This window comes from Herpailurus yagouaroundi, unplaced genomic scaffold (assembly GCF_014898765.1).
Source record: "Herpailurus yagouaroundi ecotype Mexico unplaced genomic scaffold, PumYag 187, whole genome shotgun sequence".
Classification (NCBI taxonomy): Eukaryota; Metazoa; Chordata; class Mammalia; order Carnivora; family Felidae; genus Herpailurus; species Herpailurus yagouaroundi.
In genome coordinates this window covers 16,977,543-17,005,237 of record NW_024412418.1, presented here as the reverse complement: position 1 = coordinate 17,005,237, position 27,695 = coordinate 16,977,543, and the positions used below count along the sequence as shown (strand labels likewise).

The 27,695-nt window shown below is 43.7% G+C and overlaps 1 protein-coding gene across 17 annotated transcripts in view; it reads left to right on the top strand.

The window, feature by feature from the left end:
• The window catches only part of CD44 (CD44 molecule (IN blood group)), a 90,996-nt gene extending 63,545 nt beyond the window's left edge, over nt 1-27,451 (top strand). For 8 of the 17 annotated variants that reach the window (XM_040495450.1, XM_040495447.1, XM_040495453.1 and 5 more), the window contains 8 exons: nt 2,947-3,075; nt 6,016-6,117; nt 7,879-7,977; nt 8,855-9,061; nt 11,829-11,894; nt 15,607-15,678; nt 17,984-18,062; nt 24,298-27,451. In XM_040495450.1, the coding sequence (XP_040351384.1) occupies nt 2,947-3,075; nt 6,016-6,117; nt 7,879-7,977; nt 8,855-9,061; nt 11,829-11,894; nt 15,607-15,678; nt 17,984-18,062; nt 24,298-24,502 (959 nt within the window). In that variant the 3' untranslated portion in view covers nt 24,503-27,451. The remainder of the gene's footprint in view (nt 1-2,946; nt 3,076-6,015; nt 6,118-7,878; nt 7,978-8,854; nt 9,062-11,828; nt 11,895-15,606; nt 15,679-17,983; nt 18,063-24,297) is intronic. The other 9 variants (XM_040495459.1, XM_040495462.1, XM_040495463.1 and 6 more) reach the window with 7 other exon arrangements.
• The last annotated feature ends 244 nt before the right edge of the window (nt 27,452-27,695 follow it).

Here is a 27,695-nt window from a genome sequence, read left to right as displayed (position 1 = left end):
AGATTCTGCCTGGTGACCTCGGGGCTTTATCAAAGAACATTACAACTTCTAGAAGAGAGTCAACCTTTGTATTTTATGATGGAAATCCTATGCTCTGCTAATCCGTATGTTGAAAACAGCAGGGGTTACTGGGTATTTAAAGGATCATTATGTTTATAAAGACAGTGCTAGAGTAATGTGTGTGTGTGTGTGTGTGTGTGTGTGTGTGCGTGCGTGCGTGTCCGTATGTGTGCACACAGGCGTACATTTTGCTTTTTCTTTCTTTTCTAAAGCATTTTCAGTGGGCGGTTTGTGTTTGGGTCGATGTTCCCATTTTTTGTAATTACGCTCCATGGTTTTCCTAACTTCATTATTTGTCAGGAGGTAGTGATTTAGTCAGTGGGAGGTAAAACCGAAGACTTGGGGCGTCTTTTTTCCTCCCTCAGGATAACGAGTTAACCCCAGGAATGTTTTGGCCAACGCAGAGGTAAAATGAGGACACAAGTTTTAGTTTTTTAAAGGGTTTTCTTATTATCAAATCATACATATCATTTTCTAAAATTATGAAATACAACCAGTCTTGCCGGTTGCCAAATATACTTTGCCTTGGCGAGCTTATAGACTCTCATTTTCTTGAGGAGTGAAACATTTGCTATTCGTTGCTATACATGAAAATGACAGTGGCTTTGGCACCCTGAGACGTTTTATTCCATTCATTTTATTCTTTTTAAGACGGAACAATTACAACACTGAGAGGTTGGCATTTTTACCCTGTCACACATTGTTTATATAATGCCAAACACTGGCTAGAATAGCTTTCTTTCATTGACTTACTTTTGGTAAAAAGCAATTTTGGCAAATCTTAGATGCCACGTAGACATAACGTCGTAACGTGCCGGTGCAGCAGCACCCGGTCATTGTCAACATCTTTTGTGCTGGCAGATCCGCTCCTGGTGCATTTCCAGGGCATGTGATAGTGAGTTATGTGACCACCATTTGAGAAGCCCTCCCCCTAGGCTGATCTTGTCATCAGCTGGTATATAATCTATCCCTCCTTCCAAAATCACTGCAGCAAAGAGGTTAATTCTTTGAACACACGGTTCTCTCCAAGGATATGTGAGGCTGTGGACAACAGTAAATTAAGAATCATACTGGGAATTCATGGACTGTGGTCTAGTCCTGACCTGGTGCAAATCTGGCTACAGGGTTTTGAGCAAGGCTACTTTGGGTCTTAGTTTTCCTATCTGAAAAATTGAAGGATTGCACCGTTGATTTCTTTCTTTTTTTTTTTTTAATATAATTTATCGTCAAATTGGCTTCCATACAACACCCAGTGCTCATTGATTCAATACCCCTTTCAGAATATGAGCGCTCTCACTCCTTGCTGCTTCCCTTTTCTATCTTTTCTCCCATGTGTATGTGGCCTGAAAGTAGAAAGCTGTGTGTTGGTAAGGAAACTGAACAATAAAGGCTCACAACTGACATCTTCTCACAGCCCAGGAAATCCCTAGTCGTACAATGGAAGAAACAGCTACCCAGAAAAACAGCTACCCAGAGAGCGGATGGCATGGGGCATATCCCCAATCATCCAAAAGAAGACTCTCATTCAACAACAGGGACAGCTGGTAATGGCTTGTTTAATAAGCAAACTTGGGTGGAAGTTTCCTTGTGGGTTAAATGCTGAGCGCTGAGGACACGGAACAGAAAGACATTGAAGGAATTGTCACAAGATGTTAAGATTCTTTAATAAATTATGATGTGGTCAACACAGAGCCAATCCTTAGATGCTCATAACAAATCACCGAAGGAGTGGATATAGCGTACAAAGGAGACATAGAGAATGTGCCCTTTTTGTATATCACTTTCAGAACCAGTTTTGGCCATCCCCTGGTGAGATAGGAGCAGAGACTCTGATCTTATCAAATGCTCCCTTTTGTTTTGTAAAGGAATCTACAACGTGGCTTTTTGAAACACTGGGCATGTCAGAAAGCCCTTGGTCGGTCCGAACCCCAGTGTCGGAAGAAATGGAGCCAGATGATTTGAGGAAAATACCTGTCTGATGTCATTTAGCACTTTTGTCATGTCTATCTGGAGCTTTCTCTTTGAATTTGCAGTGCTTTTTTCTGAGCTTTACCAAAAACGCACCTTCTCTAGTCCAGAATTGTGGGATCGTGGAGATCGGGCTCGAGTCGTGTCGTCATCTCTAAGTGATGCCAGATAACTTGACTCCGCAGGCTCCTATGCACGATTCTTGGTGTGGCAGAAACATGGAATGCCAGTGTGTGAAAGCCTCTGAGTGCATACCTCGCTGAGCCGTGGATTCAGTGACTGGCTATGGCATGTGGCTGTTGCTGAGGGGCCACTGTTGTACTCTTCTCTACCCATATATGTCCGCTGGCTCAGCATGAAGCAGTGGCATGTGCTGAATTCTTATGTGTCGCTTGTGCTGTGGATCCCATTGTTAGAAGGTAACGCTTCTAACGGGTTCCATTCATGCTTTTGAGATGAATGGCATTTACTTTCATGTTTATCTTGTGGGTGGCTGTTACCTGATTCCTTCTCTAAATCCCTACCAGCCTAATGTGCATTTCACCGGGATGTGGTTGTCTTGGAATGACATCATGTGCTTAGACTTCCTCCTTTAGGGGATGGGGGCAACAGGGCATGTGGTTCAAGAACTACTTCTTCGTCTTTGCTTGACGTCTGTAAGTCATCCTGTATTCCCTGCAGGAGTCATTAATGATTTTGCGCCGTCTAGTTCACCTGCTGACTGCTGAGTACATGAACATGAACAAACCCATACCTGCCAAAACATTCTGTGCTTACACAACTTCTTTGCCCTCTATACCAGGAAGATGAGTTCATTGTCTTGTCTAGAGACTAAAGTCTTTTTAAAATTATCAGTGTATCCCTGGCCCAATGTCAACTAACACTTTGACAATTGCTTGAACTACATGGTCACAGCAGCCCCGGCCCATGACAGCCATCCAGACCAAAGAATGACAACGCAGAGTCAAGAGGACAGCTCCTGGACTTACTTCTTCGACCCAATCTCACATCCAATGGGACGAGGTCATCAAACAGAAAGATGGATGGGTAATAGCCTCTGAGCTTTTTTATATATATTTTATGTTTTTGAAAGCCACCAAATGGCTATTTAACTAGAAATGTGCCCTTGATTTTAAAACAGTCTACTTCCTAAGGAACTTGAAGTTGCTTCAAAAGTTAGGTGTCTATGTGGGAGTGATATGCACATTCATCTGAATGGGAATTCCTGGGCTGAGACTGAAGAATTCAGACAGAGGGGGTCAAAGATCCTAAGAGGGTGAGAGTGGAGGTTATTTTCTCTGAAGAAGGAGCAGTCTCAACATTTGTTTTCCATTTCCTTTTAAGTGCAGTGTTCTAAAAAGAGTGAAGTGATTGAATTCAGTGACTATTTTCCTTGTAGACCCAAAGATGTAACTTGTCTTTGGCAGAGAAATCTTAGAGGTCAAAAATTGGTGAGTACTCATTTCAAAAAAGTAACTAAAAAGTTCAGAAAACTTTCTTATTCCTTCTTGCCACATTTAGAGAGAAATACGGTACCCAGTGACTTAGGCTTTAGACCACTCTTGGCTCTCAATAAATGTTTACAAATTTAATAAGTAGGCAACTTTTAGACAGGCTGGAATCCTGTAGGTAAATAAAAAAATACCATTTTTTATTTACCTATACGTGGTTAAAAACAGAAATGAGAGAGAGAGAGAGAGTAAAAAAGATACGAATTGCAGTTCTGCAAGAATGGAAGACTATGATTTTATTTGACCAATTTTTACCTTCAAAAAGAATTCTTTCTTTATCAGAACAGATGACAGCTTTCCTGAGAGAATCACTTGGCTGCAGGTGGTATCCCTTTTTTCTCAGTCATTACTAAGCTGAATATTCCATGTTCCTTACCGTACCCATGAGTTGAGCTACTCAATTTTTTAAAAATTATTCAGTAAGATATCTTGATCCCAGGGATGTAACATTCCAAAAAGAGAGAGAGACAGGAAGACTCAATAAAGGAATGTGAATTTTTGGTCATAGCATGGAATATATTATCTGGATCCAAACTGCCAAAGGCATACATAACACAAACTATTGAAACGGGGACTAAGAACATGACGATGATGTCTCTTGATATTGAGTTGAACAAAATTATCTCTAAAATGAATTCCACAGTCTCCGTGGCTTCATTTCTTTAAAACATCCTATACTGTACCCAAATATTAACAATCAGATATCCCTTAAGCTATAATTGTATTACATTTCTACAGATGTGCAATGCAATATAGACACCCAGTGATGCCTGGGTCCGTGCTCTTAAAGAACTTAAAATTTAGCTAGGGAAGGAAAACATTTGTCACCAAAATATATCTAACAATACTAGACAATAAGCAAATAGATGCCAAATGAATGTTGCCAACAATAAACACAAAAATCCAGAGGACCCTCTAGAGAGTGTCAGAGAAATGTAGATCAGACTTAGTTTTTCAAAGATGGAAAGACATGGATAGGCAGAGAAAGGAAGTCAGGGAAAGTTGTTTTGTTTTGCATTGTTTTATTTTTTTAGGAAGGATACTCATGTAAGGAGAAACGTAAAGAAAGGGAAACCAAGGAATGAGTTTCTCAGAGTTACTGGGTCCATTTGTCATAAAGGAAGATGAGTTTGAATGACTAGGTTGTGGCCGTTGGGTTGAGTGGGTCAAGGCTACATGCAAACCCAGCACACATATTTATGCACGTGGCAGCTGGAGGCTCTGGTCTATCCACGGTGGGAACCAAGCCAGTAAAGCAGCTTCAGAATCAATTATCCACTGATGAATAGAAAGAAAGTCCATTGAGTTAGACATGCAAAGGGCAATACAATTGGCTTCAACCATAGAACAGTGCGATACATCTTGAACAATGCTACTGTAGAAGGGGAAGACGATGAACAAGTGTGTCTAGAGACTTTCAACAGACAGGACTCTTTCTGGGAAAATATCCATTTGGGATTTCAATTTGGGTTAGCTTGTCTTTCCTCTTTTTGGAGACCTGGGATAGTACAGTTAGCCACGTCTTGTCCTACAAAGATCTTGATTCTCTTTTCTTGTAGTAAACGCCGCAGGGTGAATGTGAAGGCCCAGTATTCCAGTGTTTCCCACTGGAGTCATCTGGACCTGGTCAAATCTCTCCAGATGCAGCGGTGTGGGGGTACTTTGAGCCGGAGAGCCAGCAACAGTGATGGTGCTTGTGGGTCGATTGGTGACTCTTTCACTTAGGACTTACCATTTCAGCAGCACTTTGCAGCGATTACTAGAAACGGGATATATCAATATGTCGGTGACATTTCTGTACCACTCAACGTTGTACATGTTAAGTGCCAAGGACACCTCATACTTGTGTTTACGGGGAGAATGATTCACTGACATGTGCTTCTTTTTTCTTGCCCCTGAATACCTCCTGTGGCCTTCATGGAGGTAGTATTGGATGATAATTTTACGTGTTATATGCCCATTCACTTTGTGGCGCAAAAGAGGGCCAAAAGAGGGAAGAGGGCTGTAAGAAAAAAACAAAACAACAACACCAAGCTTTTGACCCAAGTGAGGGAGATGTGATAAAATGGTGTCGGAACCAGTGCGTTTTGTCTTTTCTCTACAATCCAGATCACGTGGATCTATAAGGAAGACAATGTGTAGGGAACGAGACAAGTCACACGTGGGCTATGTTTCTGCCTTTTTGCGAGGCTTGGGAGGCACGTCGTGTTCTCATTTAGAGCCCTGCCAGACCCAGCAAAAGCAAACAAAAATTGTACCTTTCATACACTCAGTCTTTAAGTGAAAGCCACCTGCTTCTTACGATTCTCTTTTGAAGAAGCAATCGTTTGTCCCAGTTCTGCAGGCATCAATCAGTATGAACGTTTTTTCCTTCTTGTCCGGGTTTGAATATAAAAATAGTTTGTCTGTAGACCCTAAACCACCCTCAGGAGGTGGGTTAGTAAATCAGGCAATAACACCGATTTAATTCCCTCAGATATGGACTCCAGCCATAGTACAACACTTCAACCTTCTGCAGATCCAAACACACATTCGGTGGAAGAGTTGGACAGGACAGGACCTCTTTCCGTGACGACTCGTAAGGACATAACAGCCCCTTTATTGGCCTGTGATCCTGCTTCAGCTCTGGCCCACACTGGCCTGGATACAGAGCTTGGTGATACAATGATGCAGTTAGTGCTATGTGGCTTGGCTCAGCCCAGACGATAAAAGGGTCTCCATTGCCGATATTTTCCTGGCGGGTTCTTTAAATCTGATTTTTCCTTCATTCTTGGTGATTTCCCTACTCAACGGCCTTATCTTAAGGAAAATAAAAAGGTTGGGGGATTCCGCTCAAGTTGATTTTCTTTCTCTAAATGGTTATGCCAGTGACACCCAAGACCACGGCTAGGACGGTGGTTTCTCTGTGTTTCAACCATGTCCTTTGGTTCCCATCTTTCCTCCAGTCAAGGCAGGAGAGGGGTAGGGTTGCTTTCATAGCTGCGAAAAGATCATTTGGGCCTAGCTAATCAGAGAGAGTAGGGAAATCACCACAGCCCACAGAAGAGGGGCAAGGCCTGTTGTTGACAATTAACAAAGGTGACAGGGCCTGGGAACAGAAGAGGAATGTTTGCCAGGACCTCTTCCTACTGCTAAACATCCGGTAGAAGCAATGCTAAACTCCTCAGGAGCCTTAATTTCCACTATATGGACAAGGCTATCTTAGAGATCAGCCTGAAATCATTCGCAATTTCTTCACAGAATATGAAAGAAATCCAGAATTAAGAAACTCATTTCACTGCTTGCTACACATAATGGACAGAGTCCCTTTAGGCAAAGGAAAACATCAGCAAGCGTGTGCTGATCACCAAGAACGTATGTAGCACAGTGTTACGTATCAGAGGAGATAGAGATAAACCTAAGAATGGGCCCCTCCAACGGAGGGTCTTGTATTTCCACTTTATGGCCCCGATGTCTTGTATTCCGATACTGGGATTGGGATTTGGGTGAATGTCTTTCTCCTGGTTGTGATGTGTGCTTGGTGGTGGACGTGGCTTATGGATGTGGTTTATGGAATGCCTGCACCTGTAACTCAGAGGTCAGTACCTTTCCTAGAAGGACCCGAAAGAAATCAACTCAAAACAGTCCCAAGTGATTTCAGATATGGGCAATGGTTCAACCTCAAATTGATATATGTCAGTGAAGGTCCTGTGTTTGCCCAGGCAAGCGTTTCCTGGCATTTTAGTGCAGTGATGAGAATCCTCATTCACGGGCGAGATCAAAAACCTAATAATAGATGAAAAATGGTAACTTTAATTTAATATTCTTGAGAAGGTACTGAAGTATTTCTTTGTGTAAATTTGATCCGAGTTACTCGAGCAGGTTATTCTAGATTCTAGAACTTCTTCCTTTTTTTGTCATTAGGGGTAGACTACCTGCCGCTGTCGTATTTATCTCCCTACAGTTGTGCTTCTTGACCTGCAGCTAGGTACTCTTGATCATTTATAGGAGCACTGGAATTCAACCATTCCTTTTCCCCTGTCTCTATGTTCTCTGGTTTTCCCGAGTGACTTGGGCCAGGATGTTCCAGGGTGGACAAAGTCTTGGTTCAGGCTTCACCTTGTCACTTTGCCTTTGTTGATGACACTGAAAAAGAAGTTCTTAGGAGCCAGTTAAGGGACAAAATAGAATTCCGTTACACATTCCTGTCAATCAGAAGAGAGTGGCGTGCACAAACTACAGTATTCCTATGCACCTACCCATCGGACACTGCGATAGTTAGACCCCTCCTGTCAGCAGATAACAGAGGATGTGTTTCACGGCTCCAAATTAATGCTGGATTCATCCCTCCTTGAAACAGAGCAGAGTAATACTCAGAGCTTCTCTACATCACATGGAGACTGGGAAGAAGATAAAGACCATCCAGTGACTTCTACTCCAACATCTAGCAGCAAGGATGGTAAAGCCCAGTTGGCTCCAGCTCTTGATAAAAATCGATAAATTATGGATGTCTTTGCAGTGTCTTTGGTGGAGGCACATCAGTTGACTGCTGCTATGCTGTCACTTCTGATCAGAAGGTGTGGCTGGTGATGGCTCTTGATTTTTCTGCTTTGTAGACCTCTTAGAAGCTACTGTCTGTACATTGAGTGCAAACCGTATTTCTTTCTTAGTCTTAAAGGTCAGGCTTCTTAAGCTGTGGAATTAGTGGTGTGGTCTTAAAATAACATATTGCTTATATATGGTTTGCAATCTGTGTAAAGGTCTGAATGCTGTCACTTTCTGTTTCCCTTTCGTTGATAACATTATTTTGCCGTTCATCATCTGGACATAAATCCATGGTGCTGGCGACTGAGGAGCAGTGCCCTTATGGCAAAGGAAAGAATAATCAAAGCGTCGGGTCTTTGAAACCTTGCATTTGCTACTCCATTTGCGGGCAGCATGATTTTACTTTTCAGTTCAGTGATGTGTTTTTTCCACTTCACCCGTGATGGGTCTAATTGAGTAAGAGCTCAAGATTATCTAGTGCCTGAATTGACTTGAAGGGCCACAGTTAGTTGAAGTGGCATAAACCTAACTTCGATCATCCGGGCAGGTGTTGCAACAAATGCCCCTTCTGGGTATGGGGATCACCGAAATCTCTTCCATAGATGTCCAGGTGATGCCAACTGCAAAATATTGCTTCCCTTCTATAATATAAGGAAGTACGCGGTCTTTTGCTCCGTACTCGTGAATAACGAATGGAAAGCTTTTGTAGCATCTGACCATTCTGAAGACAGGCATCTGCTGGGTGGCGGCCTCACAAATGTGGGTTTACCATTGATTCCGCCTCCACACAGATAGGACTGATGGCAAAGGTGGAAGAAGAAGTGGACATTTTCCTGAAGACTCAGCTACTTCAGTGGAAGGTTATACTTCTCGGTCCCCAGCCACAAAGGAACCCAGGACCCTCATCCCAGTGACCCCTGCTAAGACGGGGGTCCCTGAAGTTACTGAAGTTAATATTGCTGGAGATTCCGACTCTAATGTTGATCGTTTCTTTTCAGGTAACTTGGCCATTTGTTATCTGGTTTGATTTTTCTACAGAGAGAAACAACGCGTGCTTGAATACTGCGGGGGACATTTTCTGTGTAGGATGTGATTAGGCTGATTTGTGACATGGGAATGGCTTTTATTACAGGTCATGATTCTAATGCAAATAAAGTCAGATTTAGGTTAGATAAATAATGCTTTTATTTGTCAGAGTAACCTCCATTTATTTTTGTGACTTGGTTGTTATGGTAGAATTTCTTTCTTTGCTCCTAATCTCGTGATATACTAATTTGAACCATACAAAATCAATGTTGTTGTAGGTCCAAGTCGTTAAATATTAGCAATTTCATTTGATTCAACTAAGATATGCTACCTGTTTAGTAAGGGTTTACCCAACATGTGAATAATGTCCATATGCTAATGTCTTTGCTCTGAAATTATTATCTTTACTGGTGATGGATCGGCAAATTTTGCTTTCGGTGACGGGCTTGTAGCCAAACCTACTTATGATTCACACCTCAAACTTCATGAGTTAATCTACTAATTATGAATAGGCACGATTTCTCTTGTTGTAATGGCAAAGAGAGGACTAAAGATGACTTATTCAATTAAGTTGGACCCAGACCCGAAAGGAGCGTGAGACTTCTTTTCTCAAATAACAGTCTCCCCTGCTTCTCCCTCGCTTTGTTCCCCCATTTGCATTAATAAACTTACACTGAAGAAAAGAGAACTAGAAATACCACCTCTGGTTAACAGACGAGAATTGGAATTGTTCCTCCTTGTGCCCTTCCCACTCAACCATTGAATTATACTAAATATTTGTGATTGAAAAAACATATATATATATATATGTATATATAGATACATATACACACACAAATAAATATATAAATTTATTTATTTATAGCAAGATCTTTCTCTCCTTCCCCTCAAAAAGAATAAAGCTTATGAGAACCCAATATAGGAAACAGATGGCATCTGTGAGGCTCTGACTGATATGGGGACAGAAGACTCAGAATACCACCTGCTTGGATTCTTTCCTCTGGGCTGCTCACCATAGAGGTTCTGGAAAAACAAAAAACACAACAGTTTTTAAAAATACTGACTTTGGGGATATTGGTATGACAAAGCTCCTTACACCCTTTGGTTCTTTTTTTCACCATGGTTCTGCGCTCAGTTATGAAAACAATCCAAGCAGCACTGTCGGTTTTCTTCCAGAGAAATGAATCTCAGAGCGCTGCCTGGTTTCTCCCGGCAAAATAAGGCCTGTTGGGCAATTGAATGCATTTAAATTTAACATGGCAGTTTTAACGGCAATGGTATCATAGAAGGGCTATAAATAAAACAAAATTTATTTTATTTATGGGTAAATAAAACTCTTTCTGCAAAATGGATATTCACATACGCTGAGTCCTTCTGTATTCCGTGGTCAAACAGAGTTTTCACAGTTCTCCATGGATTAAATGATTAGTAAGTGATCTGTCATCCTTGGTTTTCTTCCAAACCACTCAGATACAGCTTATTTCTTCCCATACATTTTTCTCAGTCTTTATGCTTAATATTAAGAACTAAAACATTTGCACTTGCGGTAGTGGTGGCAGTGGTGATGGCGGAGATGATGATGGTGGTGGCATTGGGGCTGCTCGTATTGGCGTTTCAGCGAATGCTATTTTCAGGTATTCTAACCAAGAAACAAAGCAAACTGATTTCTCCGTACAATTATACAAGAGATTACAGGTCGCCTATTTCTGCCTTCTCAAATCAAAGACATGGTGATGATCAGATTACCTTAATCTTCATAATGGGTGACTACAGCCACTTTATGAAACCATTGTCCCTTTTGTTATTGCTGTTTGTCTTCTTTTTGCTTTGTTGTTGCTTTGCTTTTTTTTTTTTTTTTTTTAAGATTCCAGTGTAGTGTTGGAAATGTGTGGGGAGTTCCCATATGCTGAATCCAAGATTTCACCTGTGGATCCAGATTGTAGCAACTCAAAATCTTGTTTCAATCTAAAACCTTTTGCTGATGGATGATTGAGGGGATAGAATTATATTAACTCTTGGTGTTGAAAACTACAGATTTCATTTTTGAAAAATATTGGGTTTTTTTGAAACATACTCTAATAACCAGGTCCATATTTTTCACAGGTTAGCTATCTCCTTATTCCTTTTTCATTTGTCTTCTGACTTTTTTCTCTAAATAAGCAGTTGAGCTTTCCCTCTGAATCTTTACATAATTCAACACCAAGATCCTTTACTCACCAAAACCATTGTCTATTTCCTGCCTCAGAGAAAGCTCTTTAAATGGCTCATGTTCTGAGCCAGAGAGTACATCCACACCCAGTGATCACGTTTGTGTAATTCAAAGCGTATCATCTTCATTTCAAAAACACAGTATCAGGTTCCAACCTCAGACCTGAGAAGACATCATAATATTTTTGTTAGAGTATTATGGTTATTAGATTTCTATCAAAACCGCACTTCCCGTGGTCATCCTGGATGGTCTGTGCTGTCCCAGTTTCTTTACTGTTGATCAAAGCTCTAGCCTCCTCACCAGGGGGTCAAGCGATGAGCAGTAATTAGTACCAATGAAGCCATTCAAGGCTCCTTTGCCATTGCTTTTTGGGGACTCTTAAAAGCCTGAACTTGGTGAGGGGCTGTCCGACAACGCAAAAGTGAGGAAGGGCAGATTCCCTGGTTCCTGGAACGTATGCCCTGTTACTGGAACAGATTCCCTGTAACGGGAACACCCAGTAACGACCCTTTTCTAATTGCTCCTTACAGAAGACCAAGACTCGCCAGTTCACCCCAGTGGGAGGTCCCATACAACTCATGGATCAGAATCAGCTGGTGAGTTTGAGCTGCTTGAGTAATTTACTGTTATCATCATTTGAGCCTGCTGACGATTAATAAAGTATGAGTCAGTGTCTCAAGAAGAGAGGTTCTCAGACTTCTTTATGCATCACTATCACAGAGGGTGCTTATTAAATCACACTGCTGATGAAAATATTATGGTGTTAGCTACAGTACCCTGTGCGGAGGGTTACGCCGAATGCTTTCCACAGGTTTCATCATTTAGTCTTGAAAACAATGCCCTGCGACAATTGTGGTTATCCCAGTTTTAATCGTTATGAAATTGAGTCTCAAATCCCTTAAGCGGCATCCTCAGTATATGGAGAAGCTGGGATCAAGCCCAGACCCCAGACCGTTCTTCCTCCAAAACCCACGCTCTTATTAATCTGGTGTAGTGCAATGTTAAATTGAGACCCTACTTGCATTCTTCCTGATCCTTCCACACAGAAGACTCTCCTCCGGCGCCATAGTTCTCAAAGTGCAGTCCCCATCCCTGCGGCATCAGCATCACCAGGGAACTTACTAGAAAGACAAATGCTCAGGCTCTACCTCAGACCTGCTGCATCGGAAACCTTAAGGATGCGTAAAGCAGTTAGCGTAACCCCCAGAACAGGGTACCTAGCATTTACTGAGAACGTACTATGTGCTAGGGACATTGTTCTAAACACTTCACATGTGCTAGGTTGGACCATAGGAAACTGCCCTTTTTTTAGGCCAACAGCCAAAGAGCCACAGATTCGTGTGGTTCATCTAATATTACCATTTTTCATCATCCTACAAACCCGGTGACTTATGTAAGTACTGTTATCATCCCGTGTTACAGACAAGGACACTAAGACCCAGAGAGGGCAAGTACCGTGGCTGGGTTGACATGACTGGTGAGTTGAGCGGTGGAGCCAGCTTTCAAGCCCTGGGGGTCTCATAATGCCTCTATAAGCCCGTTCTGAAGAAAGCACTCCGTAATGACCATAATTACGGCCAGGCGTGTATGATTAAGTGGATACACATTTGCCGTGACTCAGATCCCACCCATGGAAATATTACTCCAGGCAACAGAAGTCTGACATGAGGCAGGTTTACCTGTGACCGAAAATGGTGGGGCCACTGAGAGGTTGTGTGTCCCTGATATCGTCAGTCCATGTGATCCATGAAAACCAGGTAAATCCATATGAACCACGGTCTGTCCTTCACGCCTAAGTCAGGGCCACGGTTGCCTCCAGGCCTAAAGGTTCACACACTTAAAGCAGATATGAAGGTGGGTATTTACATGGTGCCTTGGTAATAAGCTTTTATGTAAGAGCACAGGATATAGGGGTTCATTAGAAATGTTTCTAAAATAAAGACAGAAGTCGCAAGGTCTCTAGGTTCCGTGGTTGGGGCATTTAGCAAATTAGCCTTTTTACGTTTCCTTTAAGTTTCCTTCTTAGTAAAAAGGGGACCAGGATACCCGCCTCAGTTACCTCCCAGAGTTCTCGTGAAGAACGTGAGGTATCAGGAAAGTGACAAAATCTTGGAAATGATAGGGAGTTATTATTAAAACACATGCTCTCTAAAATTAAGAGGCCCCAGTTACTCCAAGTGTGGTCCTTGGACCAGCCACTGGGACATCAACCTAGGAGCTGGCTGGAAATGCAGAATCCCCAGCCATCCCAGGCCTGCTGCGTCAAGATCTGCGTTTTAACCAGACCTCCCCCCATACTGGGTGTGCACTGAAGTTTGAGAAGCTCTGTCCTGGACTTGTTCTTCTCACAGTTGAGGCCAGTTGAATGATCTCTGTGCACACGTCTCAGGTTAGCTCTCATCTCCAAATTACAGTGTCAAGTGTCCCTCTTTGCAGAACTGGCTTTCCTAGCTAGCCCTACCCCGGCTGGGTTTGCAGACCTCTAGGGTGCAAGGTGAGGCCTGCTGCATCTCGTCCATCTTCTTTGGCTTTTGCTTCAAGTGAGAATCAGGTGGGCGGGAGCGATCTCTTTTGTTTGATTCCTGCGCTGGTGTCTATTGTTCAAGTAGGAGGTTTCATCTTGTTGCACACACACCCCGATCTTTCCTTGCTGGGAGCGCTTTTTTTGAAAACCGAAATCAAGAGAGTAAGATCCATTAGTGGCCTCCTTTTCAAATATCAAAGGCTGCTGTGAGTCCGAGAAAGACCATTGAGAGCGTCTGCACCACTTAGATAGATGGTTTTCAAGCCCAAAGATCTCCAGGGTGCATGGCCCACATCCAGTCGCCTGCACAGGTGAAAACCTGCCAGTGACCAAGGACTCTGGGAGGCGGCCGGAAAAAGCACCTTGGACTCCTTCTCAAGTTTGTAAAGTAAGAGGCCACTCTCAAAGTGACATGAGGTATGTTGAATGGCCAGAAGTCTAGTCAGAATTTGTTTTGTTCCATTTCAAGGTTAACAAAAACAGGAGATTGTATAAACAGGAGTCGGCTGCTCTAAAATAACCACCAACATCGAGATTTCACTGTCCACTCTGCACAGTCTAAAGTTTGACTGTCCTTGGAAATCTTCATGTACTTCAAGCCTGGCCATCTTCATGCATTGCTTAGCCAAACAGACTGTCCTGATTACTTTTTTGTCTTCCCTCGGTGGACTTTTAGAATTTTGCAATGGGTTCCCCGTTGGTAGGGAGAAATAGTTCATTTTTGTGGGATGTTTTCAAATTTTGTTCTGAAGCAGTGGAGGAGGCATAAAAAACACAAGCAAAAAAAAAAACCAAAACAAAACAAAACAAAAAAACCAAAGCATTAACTCAGGTGAGTCTCTTCACAGATGTCTTAGAAGTTTCCTTTAAAACATGATGACTCCCTCATTTTGATGAGCCTCCCGTTCGGACTTGTGGATGCTTTGTCTTGCAACACTCCCTTCCAGTTTGAGCTGTTTTGTTTGTTTCCTTGTCGTGTTTTGTAGTGGTAGAAAATATTCATTCTTCTGAAAAGGCATGTTCCAATAACATAATAGCGGGGACTCTACTAGGGTGATTTTTTTCTAGACAGAAAGGGTCACTATCCCCTAAACCCTTATTTTTTAATATTTATGCTTTTGTCCAGGAAGACACTCACTGCAATTGTTAGATATGCTTCGGAGTTTCTGGAGCATATGAATCCTCTAGGGATCTTGTTAAGATGAAGATTCTAGTTCAGTAGGGGTGAGGCCTGCGATTCTGTATTCCTAGCAAGCTCCCACATGGGACACCTCCGCAGCTGGTCCAGGGACCCCACTTTGAGTAGCAAGGTCCTGAATCAGAGCGAGCTGCTTCACACAATTCCCATCTTTGCGTCCTTCTTTAAACCTCTGTAAATGACGGTGAAGTGGATTTTATTCTCATCCCCATTCTCCGAATGAGAAAACTGAGACTTGGAGAGGGTAGCTTGACTCAGCAGACGTTGCTGGCAAGAGGTGGAGGCAGGACTCGAACCCAGGACTGCCCTGCCCTGGAGCCCAAGCTCTGAAACACTGTGCCGCACCACTGGTGAGAATTCTCCTGTTCTTGGTGAAAATAACGCTTCCAGACCTCAGCCTTAACCAAACCAACTTTTCTGGGGACATGTCTTTCGTGTAACACTTTATAAATGTCTATGGCTTGAATCTATAAATAGCTGCACAGTGAGCAGATCGTAGAGAGGTCGGCCCTGTGTACTGCTCTGTAAGGAGCTCGTGGTCACGCATTCCAAACTTGGGTTGAGAGGTGTTGTTTCTTCCTCTCAGGACACACAAGTGGAAGTCAAGAAGGTGGGGCGAACACGACCTCCGGTCCTACGCGGAAACCTCAAATTCCAGGTAAGTTTCAATCTGTGAAGCCAAAAAAAAAAAAAGGGGGGGGGGGGGAGGGACTAAAACACATTCTTGGGGCACCTGGGTGGCGCAGTCAGCCGAGCGTCCACCTCTAGATTTCTGCTAGGTCATGATCCCAGGGTCGTAGGATCGAGCCCCGAGGGCTCCACGCTCAGCATAAGCCTAAGGTTCTCTCTTCTCTCTCTCCCTCTGACCTTCCCTCACTCACATGTGCACTCTCTCTCTCTAAAAAAAAAAAAAAAAGCATATTCTTTGCAAGCTAAAGGGTGAACGAGAGCACTTGGTAGGAAAGAATGAAACTCTCTTTTCTCTGGGACCCGTAGATTGAATGAGCTAACATTCAGACCTGTTCCTGGCCTATCCCAAAGAAGTGACACGTTAGTTACTAATGCTTCCTTCCCAAATGACTGACTCTATGGACTTTATGCCGTATCCAGGTCCTTCCTATCCCCGCCCAGTTTCCCCTTAATTTCTGGGTTTGGGGTGAAGCGTGCGACTTTCCTCTCACACTGCAGACGGTGAGGAGATGTAAAGGCCGTGTGTGTGGAGTGGAGTGAAAACATTCTTCCGATCCCCAAACTGCTTTTTCTCGAGGGACAGCCTTTACTGATCCAGACAGAGGAAAGTGTCTAAATGAGTCACATTGCGGGGTGAGGAGGCTGGGACCCCTGGCTCTCCTGACCATCAAGATTTAAGGCACTTGAGGCAAATTCTCGATCTGATTGACTTGGGCTCAAAACCGAGCATTTGGTGGGGTGGGGATGGGGGGATTACAAAGAAGGAACAGTTTTCCTAGGGTTGTAAATTCTCTTTTTAACCTTCCCCTCTTCAGAGGCCTCCAAGCTGAGCCTCCCTCGGGGGAAGGGGAGAATGTAGGAATCACTTCATCCCCCTGCCTCGGCTTGCCAGAGCCCTCTCTCTGAGCTGGGAGAGGAGCAAATGGAGAGACGCGGCGGGCTGCTGGGGATGTGGGGGTGGCGGACGTGCAATTTGCAATATTCTCCCCTGCTCTAACGAGGGTGAATGTGAGGCATCTCAGAGGAAAGACCAGAGAAAAGAACAGAAATGGTATCTCCTGTTGGCCTCCCCGCCTCCTGACTCCACCTCCCTCCCCAAAGTCACCTAACCAGGTGTAGGTCCGGCAGAGGCAGTCCTGCCCTGGACATGGGAGGAAAACCAAGACTCTCAAAGACGAATGGATGACCTATGACTTCGCACTCTTCTTGGTGCTTGAGCTCTAGCTCATTGCACAGACACGCAACCCACTTGGCAAGGGAATTGATTCAAGTTGTCAAGTCATGTTTTTATCCCATTAAAGCTTGATTTTAAGACCTGTATATAACACGTTAGTGGTCCACAAGTAATACATGGTTACTGGAGACATTTTAGAAAATTCACACCAAAGGACAAAAATATAAATCATTTCTTATCTACCTCACCACCCAGAAATATGGTTACCATTTTCATAGACGTCCCTCCCATCATTTAAAAATGTAATTTCTATACAAAAATGTAATTACATCATGCATGCTGTGTAGTAAGTCACCACTCCCAACTGGTTGCTCGTTACGTTTCCAACGTCATTAAATATCCTTCTCCTGTTATCAGAGCCCATACTATAGTGAGTATACCCTAATTTAGGTAACTGATCCCTTACTATTATTTTAGGTCGTTTTCAACTTTCACTAGTATAAATAACACAGCAGTGAACATCTTCATAACTAATTCTGAGGCGCTGTAAATTCCCGGAAGTGTAACTGTTGGCTCGAAAGTATGCACATTTGGAAGGATGAGTTTTACCTAATGACCACCACCCCGCCCCGTTGAATGTGCATAAGTTCAGACCTCTGCAGGAGTGTCCTTTATCTATCCACTAAGTACATGGTCCCCTTTTGTGTTTCTTCATAAAACGTAAGGTTCTTATATAGGAGAAGAATGTTCCTTTCAAGGGAAACATAAATGTCCTTTAGTCCGCTTAATAATATTGCACCAAAAGCTTTTACAAGTTTCTGCAGGTGATTCTCTGATTTTTCTGGAGACACGCCTCTTCTGGAGGAACTTGAAAATTCTGACTGGTGATAAGAGTTTAAAACAAGAGGCCTGTTGGGCAGACGCCTATAGCAGAATTGTTCTAGTATTATCTGCCAGTTGGCGAGGCCGTTTGGCCAGACTCAACCTGTGGTGCTGAGTGTAGTTCTTGTTTGGACCAGGTCAATTTATAAAGTGCATTTTTGTTTTTATAAAGTGTCTTTCCCAAGCTCACAGGTGTCTTTTGGTTCACTCTCACCAGAATGGCTCATCATCTTGGCCTCCCTCCTGGCCTTGGCTTTGATTCTTGCCGTCTGCATTGCTGTCAATAGTCGAAGAAGGTAAGGGGATGCACCTTGGGGCCTTTGCTTTGAAAGGACGTCACTTAAATGTGGGCTTTACGTGCTTGCTATTCAGAGTGTAGCCCCTGGAACCAGTGGCCTCGACACTCTGGGATCTTGCTAGAAATGCAGAATCTGGGGCCCCACCCAGATGTCTTGTGTCAGAATCTGTGTCTTGACAAGATTCCAGGGATTTGGGTGCAGTTCAAGAAGCCCTGCTTTTGCACATTCTTTAGATAAAACAGACACTGTGATTATTTGGAACATCACTTTTAAACAGTGTGGAATCTTTGGAGGTTCTTAATTTTTCAGGGTTGAACCCTTGGAGATTCCATCTGATGAAAGTTATAAAATATCTCACTGGGAAGGCATAGGAGTATGTACTCATTCATTGATTAATTAAACAATATTTAGTAAATGCATCCATATTGCAGAAATTGGGGTATAAAGATCTAGGAATTGGTCATCTTCTTTAGTCTGTCCGAAGCCCACAGAACCTTCTAGAACCCTTACCTAAAATAGGCATCGGATTTCTATGGGTTTCTTACTGTCTTCATTCGTTGTTGTTGTTTGTAACGATACCGTTTTCTCTTTTCTGGGAACTGTAGTTGAAAGGATTTGGGTTATTGCTTAGGAAGAGCTCCCCAACAGTCTATGAAATGATGAAGAATTTTCCTTAAAAAAAGTCTGAATTTCACCTAAAGTGAAATGAATGAAAATAGTCATTCTGGCAACAGAGGACATGAATTTTGACAGGGTACATAGTATTCTATAAGTATAAGTCTAAATTTCCTGCTCAAAATGCTCTAAAGATGCATTATTTTCCCCTGAGCATATGTAGAGGAACATTAAACCTTCTGTAGATGTCCCTTGAGATTGCTTCTTATACGGTATAAGAATCTTATTTCCAAGTAGGGCTACCTTTATTGTGTCACTAGATCATCTAACAGGCCAGAAAATGCCCCTAGCTTGGGGAGAAGATCTGGAGAAAATGCTAGAATGTTTCTTGTTGGCTTTTGTAAAGCAACAAACAGCTAATTCTATTGCCATGTGCAGCCCATGCAGTATCTCTCTCTGAGGAAATCAAATAATGTCACTTTACCCTGGTACGAGTTCATAAAAGTGCTGTATTAAAGTCGATAACTGTTGCTCTCTGTACCTTGGAGAGAATAATAAAAAAATTACTCATGATAGCCAATTGTATAAGGAACAAACACTAGGAAAAGAAATCCGAAAGACCTCCTAGAAGCCTCTCCTGACTAAATGGAAAGAGATTTTGTTTGCTGAATTTGAATAATGTGACTTGAGGGAGCCCTTACAAAGAGTCTTTATACTCTCCCTCAGCCTTCTTGTTTTCTCTTAGATTACTTTTGCTCAATTAAAGATGAATTTCCCATTGTTGAAAATGAGTCCTTTTGTTCCAGGGCCTAGACTGTACCCCTTCTGCTCACATATACACATATACAGCTTTGCGCACGTCGCCATAGAAACGCTGGCCCCAGATGCCGTCCATGTGGGAAATTCTTCAGAGAAACATCTCAGCTGTCTCTGAGAGCAGCTGGAGTCCGTACAGAGGGGCTGGTTAGCTCATACGTCACTCCCCATCATGTCAGCTGCAAAAAGGGGCCTCACGGCTGCCCTCCCCCTTGTCCCAAGACCAGTAGTCACCCTAGCAACAGGCAAACAGGGACACGCGGGATCCGGCACAGCGAGTATCTCACCGGGAAAGTAGCTGCTTGGACGCCGTAAATTACTATGTCCTGATTAGATAATCTAAACCAGATTTGCCACGCAGCTAAGAGGGTGGTTAACGGCTGCACGGGCCCCTTAATGTGCACTGCGTTTCTAAAGCCGCAAGCCCATTCCTAATCCTCTTAAAAGGCTGGGGCCTTTCTGCTTTGAACGTTACATTTGAGAGAGATCCAGAATCCTATTTTCATCAAAGAAAGTTCGGTGGAAAGTAAAGACCTGTGACAGGCTTCCATGTATTTAGCAGACATCTTTCGAGTAGCTCCTCTGACTCCGTGCTGGCGAGGAAGAAGAGAAGACTAAAAGTGGAAAGGGTGCCGTCTGGTCCCAGAGAACCTTAAGGTTTAGCGGCAGTGTTGACTTATTGGATCTGAGTCAGCTGATTGAGAACATACTGTGTGCCAGGCACTGGTGTATGAATCTTGGTTAAAAGACGGAAGCGGAAAAGCAGTTCGTGACGTTGGCCTGCCAGGGTTGACCGCGGGCCTCCACGACGAAGCGATCTGTGAGTCACGCCTGCTAAAGATGCCGATTTAGGGGTCCTATTATTTCAAGCTTTTCCCACCTCCACGTCCTCTTTCCTTGCTGTTGCTCATGTAACCAGACTCCTTGAATTTCAGCTTTCCAATGGAAATCCTACTTCATTCCATTTCCTTAAGAGCAAACGGTTGTGTTAGGAGTCAGTTGGGTTGGTAGATAGCGGATGGGGCCCAACAGAAGTTAGGTGTCTTTCCCCCAAAGAATTGATTTGTCGTGTATAAAGAGGAGAAAAAAAAAAATGAGAGGACCTTATGAGACAAGGTCTCACAAAACAGAAATGATTCAAGGATGTTTGTCTACTGACTGTGCAGAAAAGGCCTTCACCAGCTGTCTGCGTCAGGGGAATAATCATCTTTTGTGTAAACAGCCATCTGCCCTCTGCTTAGTAGGTCCCCTCTAGAAAGCTCCATGGTTTAGAAACGCCTTCCTTCTCTCAAGCTACGGGCAAGCTCATTGCAGTGTGTGTCCATCCAGTCTCATCCTGTCCTCTGTAACAAAGCTGTGCACTAGAACTTCAGTAGTGATGGAAATGTTCTACATCTGCCCTAACTCACGACCACCAACCACTTGTGGCTCCTACGCCCTCGACGTGTGGCTAGTTTGACTGAAGAGATGAATTTTTAACTTTGTTTACTCTTAATTGGTTTTGCATTTCAATAGCCGCGTGTGGCTAGTGGCCACCATACCGAATGGCACAGCTCTAACACAATGCAAAACAAATCTCTAAATATCTTTAAGGTTTCTCAGGTGGAAGAGAGCTAAGAGCAGGTGTGAAGCTACTCCCCTGTAATCTTTCAGGATACATTCCTCCATGCCCTAAATGTGTGCTACCTGGTTTCCCACCCCACCCTCTCCTGGTAAGGCCCCAGTATGTCCACCCTCTCCTGGTAAGGCCCCAGTATGGCTCCTTCCGTATCTCGTGGTCACTGTTTGCTCAGCGGATCGATGCCTGAGATTTAAGGAGAAAGAAGATGAAGAGGGATGCGATTCTGTAGAGATCTCTGACCTTTGGAGTCAGAAAATCTAAGTTGCAGATACTCCGTTTCCTGCCGTAACTAGTCGTGTAGCCTCGGACGGTACCCTTGACTTCTTGGACTCCGTCTCTGGTTTTACATAATGAAGAGGTTGGGCCGGGTGACCTCTGAAGTCTCCTCAGCTCTAGTGTTCTTTCTGAAATGAAGAAGAATGAAAAAATTAGAGCTTGTCTTTTTAAAGTACTTATTAATGCTTCTGAGTTGGTGAACCGTGAAGATTTTGAGAGCATGGTGCTCTCAGAGAGGCATAGACTCTCCCGCCCTTTCCCCATACCTCGTCCTGTGCACCTCTCTCATTGGCCGCTTCTGAGTTCTATCCTCTTGTGATAAACTGGTGATGTAGTAAGTTTTAAAAAAAGGACTTATTGATGCCTAGAGCCCCAGGTATTGGACTAGTTATTTATGAGAAGCATCCTGTCCTCCTGGAAGAACCCAGATAACAGAGACACATAAATCCAAAGGGAAATGGGGGGCAGGACAGACCCAAGCACAATATTTCTGCGCCCTACAGGTCCAGTGTTAACCACTTTTAAAATCAGCTTTGTTTAGTGGCGCCTGGGTGGCTCAGTCGGTTGAGCATCCGACTTCAGCTCAAGTCATGATCTCACAGTTTATGAGTTTGAGTCCCACGTCAGGCTCTGTTCTGCCAGTAGAAAGCCTGCTTTGGAGTCTATGTCCCCTGCTCTGCCCCTCCCCAGTTCATTCTCACTCTCTCTCTCTCTCTCTCATACACACACACACACACACACACACACACACAAATAAACATAAAAAATAAATAAAATCAGCTTTGTTTAGACTACATAATATGAATCCCAAACTCCTGCCTGTGCGCCATTTTTTACAATTATTAATCACTTTCCTACAATATTTCATTCAACTTCGAAATCACCCATTAGGTCAGCAAATGGGATTTGGTTTAATGAGACACCTTCCCTCCAAAGAACACCTGAGGTACCATTTGAGAATTTAAAATAATGCAAGCAGAGTCCCACCTTCAGCCTTCTGGGCCGTCTTCACAGTAAATATAGTGACCAGGTGGAGGCAGCCAGAAGAAACAAGCAAGACCCAAATTCATGTGGCTCTGGTTATATGAACAGCGACAGCCCGTGCTTCTCGAAAATTTCCTGTGTTCCAGATACTGTCCTAAGTGCTTATCCGAGGCCTTGGCTTTGTCACCCCATTTAGTAAGAGCAACAAATAATAGCAATAATGGACTCATGTGTCAGTGCTGGGCTTTGTTTCAAGGGCCTTCCACAATCCTATGAGATTGGTACTCTTAATAGCCCGATGTTACTGTTAAGAAAACTGAGGCTCAGAGAGCTTAAATGAGCTGTCCCAGGTCACACAGCAATCAGGTCTCAAAATCAAGTCCCTACCCTTGTCTATGTGGACCGCACAAGGCGCAGCCCCACAGATTTGCTCCAAAGTCCAAGCAACCCTCCCTCCGCCCCTCATCAAGCACGCATCGTGCCAGAGGAGACAGGATCTACCTCCTGTTGAGGAGGTATAATTTCTATTTCCCCAAATAAGAGATTAAAGTTTATGGCCTTGGCAGTTCTAGAGGGAATGGCCCATGGTCATGAATAATAGACGCTTTGTCTCTACAACTCCAAACATCCAGCGGCAAAGTGAACAATTCCGACTTCATACTGTTTCCAAATCTCCAGATGGTTGGCAGCATGAATAGAGCTGGGCAGAGCCCAGGCTTCTGGTCATAAAGGCGTAGATTTGAATATTGACTCTGTCTGACTAGCTATGTGACCTCAGGCTAGTTATTAAACGTCCCTGGACCTCAGTTTCCACTGCTGTGTGACTAGAATAACAGCTGCATTGCGGGATTGTGCTGAGGATTTCATGAAATTACATGTAAACCGCCTGGCATTCAGGAGGTGTCCAATAAATGCTAGCCCGTTTCGCCTCTTGCCGGCCCCACTTTGTAGTTGTGAGGCTCTGCAACTTGGCTTCTGTCAAGCAATCTGACTTCTAGATGTGCGGCAGGGATCCTGTTACAGGAAAGAGGAAGTATGGCATCAGGCTGGGCGGGGGAGGCAATGCTACAACGCCACGACCCGGGGACACGATCAAGGTCATGCTCTTCCATAGAAGACCTCCTTGCATTCGAATCTTAAGTAATGTTACCGAGAACCCTGACAGCAACGGTGAACAGCTTGCCTTATATAGTTAAACCTGTGTCCAGGGTTATGGGAAGTTACCCAGTGTTAACCAGTGAAAATCAATACGGCCTTCCCCTTGTAGAAAAATGTTGCATTTTTCTCAGTCTGTGCAGTAAGAACCCTGGTAAGCAGCGTTGCCGGGGAGAGGAAGTAATGGACTTGGTTGAATACCCAAATCAGAATGATGTGTAGTCATCATGTTTGTGGTGCATCGAAGTCTGCAGAAGTTGCTGAAGTGCCTAAAAAAAGGCAAATGTTGCCGTCGCGTAGGAGGGGGAAGGAGAATTAGAACTCAGGAGTCAGACACAGAAGGGCCGGAATCGCGATTCTTCTATGGCGGAATAACTGGGGCAAGTTAGTGCATTTTCTGAGCCTAAGGAGCTCTTCACTTGCAGTAGGGGAACAATGCAAGCACTTGCTTCCCAGAGCTGTGACCGCGGATTCTCAAACTCAGGGGTGCATCAGACCCCCTGGCGGGCTTATTAAACCACAGACGTTAAACCCACTCCTGGAGTTCTCTGATTCAGTGCATCAGGGGGGTCGGGATGAGCATTTGCATTTCTAACAAGCTCCCAGGGGACGCTTTTGCTGCTGGTTTGGGGACGGGACGGTTAAGAGTCAGTAAGACGAAACCTACTGTGACCGTCGAAAATTGTCGTGATGGTGATAGTGGTGACAACAACGATGGTGGTGTTGTGTCATAGCACCTTCTCACGTGATTTTTTAAATTACTAGGTGTGGGCAGAAGAAAAAGCTGGTAATCAACAACGGTAATGGAGCGGTGGAGGAGAGAAAGGCAAGTGGACTCAACGGAGAGGCCAGCAAGTCTCAGGAGATGGTGCACCTGGTGAACAAGGAGTCCTCAGTGACCTGCGATCAGTATATGACAGCCGATGAGACGCGGAACCTGCAGAATGTGGACATGAAGATTGGGGTGTAGCGCCTACACCGTGGTGACCTGGGAAAGAAATGGCCGTTGGAGACACAACCAATTCGAGGAGCTGGGACACTTCACAGATGCAATGTGCTACTGATTGTTTCATTGGGGGATATGTTTTTTTAGTATAAAATTTTCTACTCCTTTTTGTTTTTGTGTGGTTTTTTTTTTTTTAAGTCAGGTCCAATTTATAAAAACAGCATTGCTCTCTGAAATGAGGGCCAAATTAATAAGCCACCAAAATTTAACTGTTCCAGTTCCCACCTAGAAGCCTCCATCCCCTAGGATATGCTATGCATGGCTTCTAACAAAAGCCACCGATACATCTTTCTGATCCCCAGCCTTCCCTCCACTCCCCCGCCTAGGCAACAGCCACCTGCCAGGGACATCCCACAGGACTAAGAGGGATTTGTCCCTGGGAGGAAATTTGGATGGGCCCTTATCCCCTCTCCTGCAGCCCGTTCCCTGGGAATTCCTTTCCAGCGGGGTAGGGGGTCAGAATGTACTGGTTACACATCCCCTCCTACAGACCTGGAAATTTTTCAGATGCTTCTGGGGAAATACCCAAAAGGCGAAGCTATTTATCTGCAGGAAGCTATTTATCTGTGTTTTTGAAATATTAAACCCTGGAGGTCCTTTGATCAGTATGATTCTTTTTTTGGTTACTTTGTCAGAGGCATAAAGGGTTTAAGCTGTTCATAATAAACATCTGTACTTCCTCCACCATAACCCTTTGTGCTGTGATCCTTCGGTTTTTTTAACCAGCAAGATCTGGTTCCCAAAAACTCATCAGGAAGATGCGAGAAGGTCCTCCTTGAAAGTCTTCATCTCAGAGCCACTAAGCCCCCATTCAGGTTCACTCAACCCAATCTCAACGAACATCAAGGAAGAGAGCGCTATTTTATTTCTGAGGCTTCAAAGACTTTCTCCTGTCCTAGCATTAGAAGTAGGAAAGGAGAAGCTTCAGCTGCCTTTATGTGTCAATGGCCATTGTTTTTCTGCCCTGAAAAGGCTGTGAAAAGTGACCTTATGGTGCATGACCTACCATTCTTGGCACCCCATTTCATAGACACCCAAGTGATGTCCAAAACCAGTATGGAAGTACCTTTTGATCTCTTGTAGTTAAAAGAGAAGTCAATGGATATGAAAGAGAGTCCAACAGAGTAGCCAGCTGATTGGCACAGGTTGGGGAAGAGGGGAGAGAGCTGTGTAGATCCTGTTTGAGTATTTTTATGGCTGTATTTGTTGATACTCTAACAAGCCAGTTGTCTTCCCCTGATGCAGTTGCTACTCAGGGTAAGTCAAGTGCCTGGGAAGTTGCTCAGAAGGTTACAGGTCTTCCTACCATTGGAATCTTAGCACTAGATAGGCAGGTGTCTGACCAAATAAGAGAATAATGGCTTTATCCCTCGCTTGGTGGTCTTTATTCATAAGTTCAGAAGGTCCCATTGGTCCTGGAACTTCCAAAGGTGACTTGTAATAGAAGCAATTGAATCTATAAAGAACTCCTATAAAATGGGACCTCTTACCTTATGCTTCCGTAGAAAGTCATCTGTTGCCTAAACTGATGTTTAACTGGCAATGTTTCTAAGACAGAAAGGGAGAGAGAGAGAGAAAAGAAGAAGAAGAAGAAGAAGAAGAAGAAGAAGAAGAAGAAGAAAAGAAGAGGAAGAAGAGGAGGAGGAAGGAGGAGGAAGAGGGAGAGGAAGGAGAAGAAAATACCTCCCACATAAGTCAGGGCTGGACTTCTACGTGGAGTGATTATGAAGTATCTAATTTTAAAAGAGATGCCCACTTTGTGCACATTTCCAATTTCTGTTCTCCCTTATCCACCCCCATAACCTCTTCCCAATCATGATCTTTGAAAAGTCCCTTCTTCTATGTGAACATAATTGGTCAGTTCCATATCCAGCTGTCTGGTTTTCTTTTTATTTTCAAGTTGGAAGGAAGGAAATAGACATACAGCCACTCTGTGGTCACAGCCACTAGTGTCCAAGTGCTCCCTGCTTTCCAAGAGCAGAGGCTTCTGACAGGTTCACGCCAGCTCTTTAGCCACTCCGGGATCCGGTTCAGGAGAGCTATAGCAGGCTCTCGCCTGTCCCCAGATTCTCTTTGGGGCCATGGATAGTGTGAAAAGGCTCACAGCTAGGGATGATTTTCCTTTTCCAGACATTGCCAACAAATAGGCTAAGATAAGTCATTGTTTTCTATTTCGTGTTAGAATCAAATATGACTTTTCCTTTTATTATTGTTGTATTTCTTATTGGATATACTTCTGTGTTTTCAAGATAGGAACTGGATAGATAGGTCTAGAGCTTACGTCCCTTGGCTGCAGTACCCCTGCAATATTGCCTGAAGTTCGTGGAATAGGAGATAATCTCTCCCATTAAGCTGACAGCTTAAGATGCAATTTTGCCTACAATTGGAAATCTGTTGTGTCTCCTGGGAGCTGCTCTTAACACTGGGTGAAAAATAAAATGGGGCAAAAGACACCTTCACATCCACCTTTTGCACATCCTAGCCTGGCAGAATGGATTCCTCCAGCAGACTCTCTCAAAGTTTTACATTGAGACCATGATGCCACGAATTGATTCCATAGCCAATGTTTAGTCAGTGCTGGTACCGCAGAGGAGTGGGAGAAAGGAGTCTCTGGCTTTTCTAGAAATGTCGAGTATACTTAAGAATAAGAATGGCGTGGTCCATGCGACTTCATGTAATGGGTATGCCCTTTTATAAACCATTTGTGTTGCATTTATAAAGGCTAGCTCGTTGTTCATGCATGTACAGTGACCATTGTTACTTTGATTTTTCACAGCACATCCTTCCTCTGATTTTTGTATATTTATTGATGGACAAGTGGTAACGAGGAAAGCATGATATGTATATTGTCCAGTTGAAAGCACTTATTGGAAAATACTAAAAGGCTACTATTAAAAGGCTAAAGGAAATGGACTCAGGAGTCTCTGATTTAAAGGGAATGGACATGGGGCGCCTGGGTGGCGCAGTCAGTTAAGCGTCCGACTTCAGCCAGGTCACGATCTCGCGGTCCGTGAGTTCGAGCCCCGCGTCAGGCTCTGGGCTGATGGCTCGGAGCCTGGAGCCTGTTTCCGATTCTGTGTCTCCCTCTCTCTCTGCCCCTCCCCCGTTCATGCTCTGTCTCTCTCTGTCCCAAAAATAAATAAACGTTGAAAAAAAA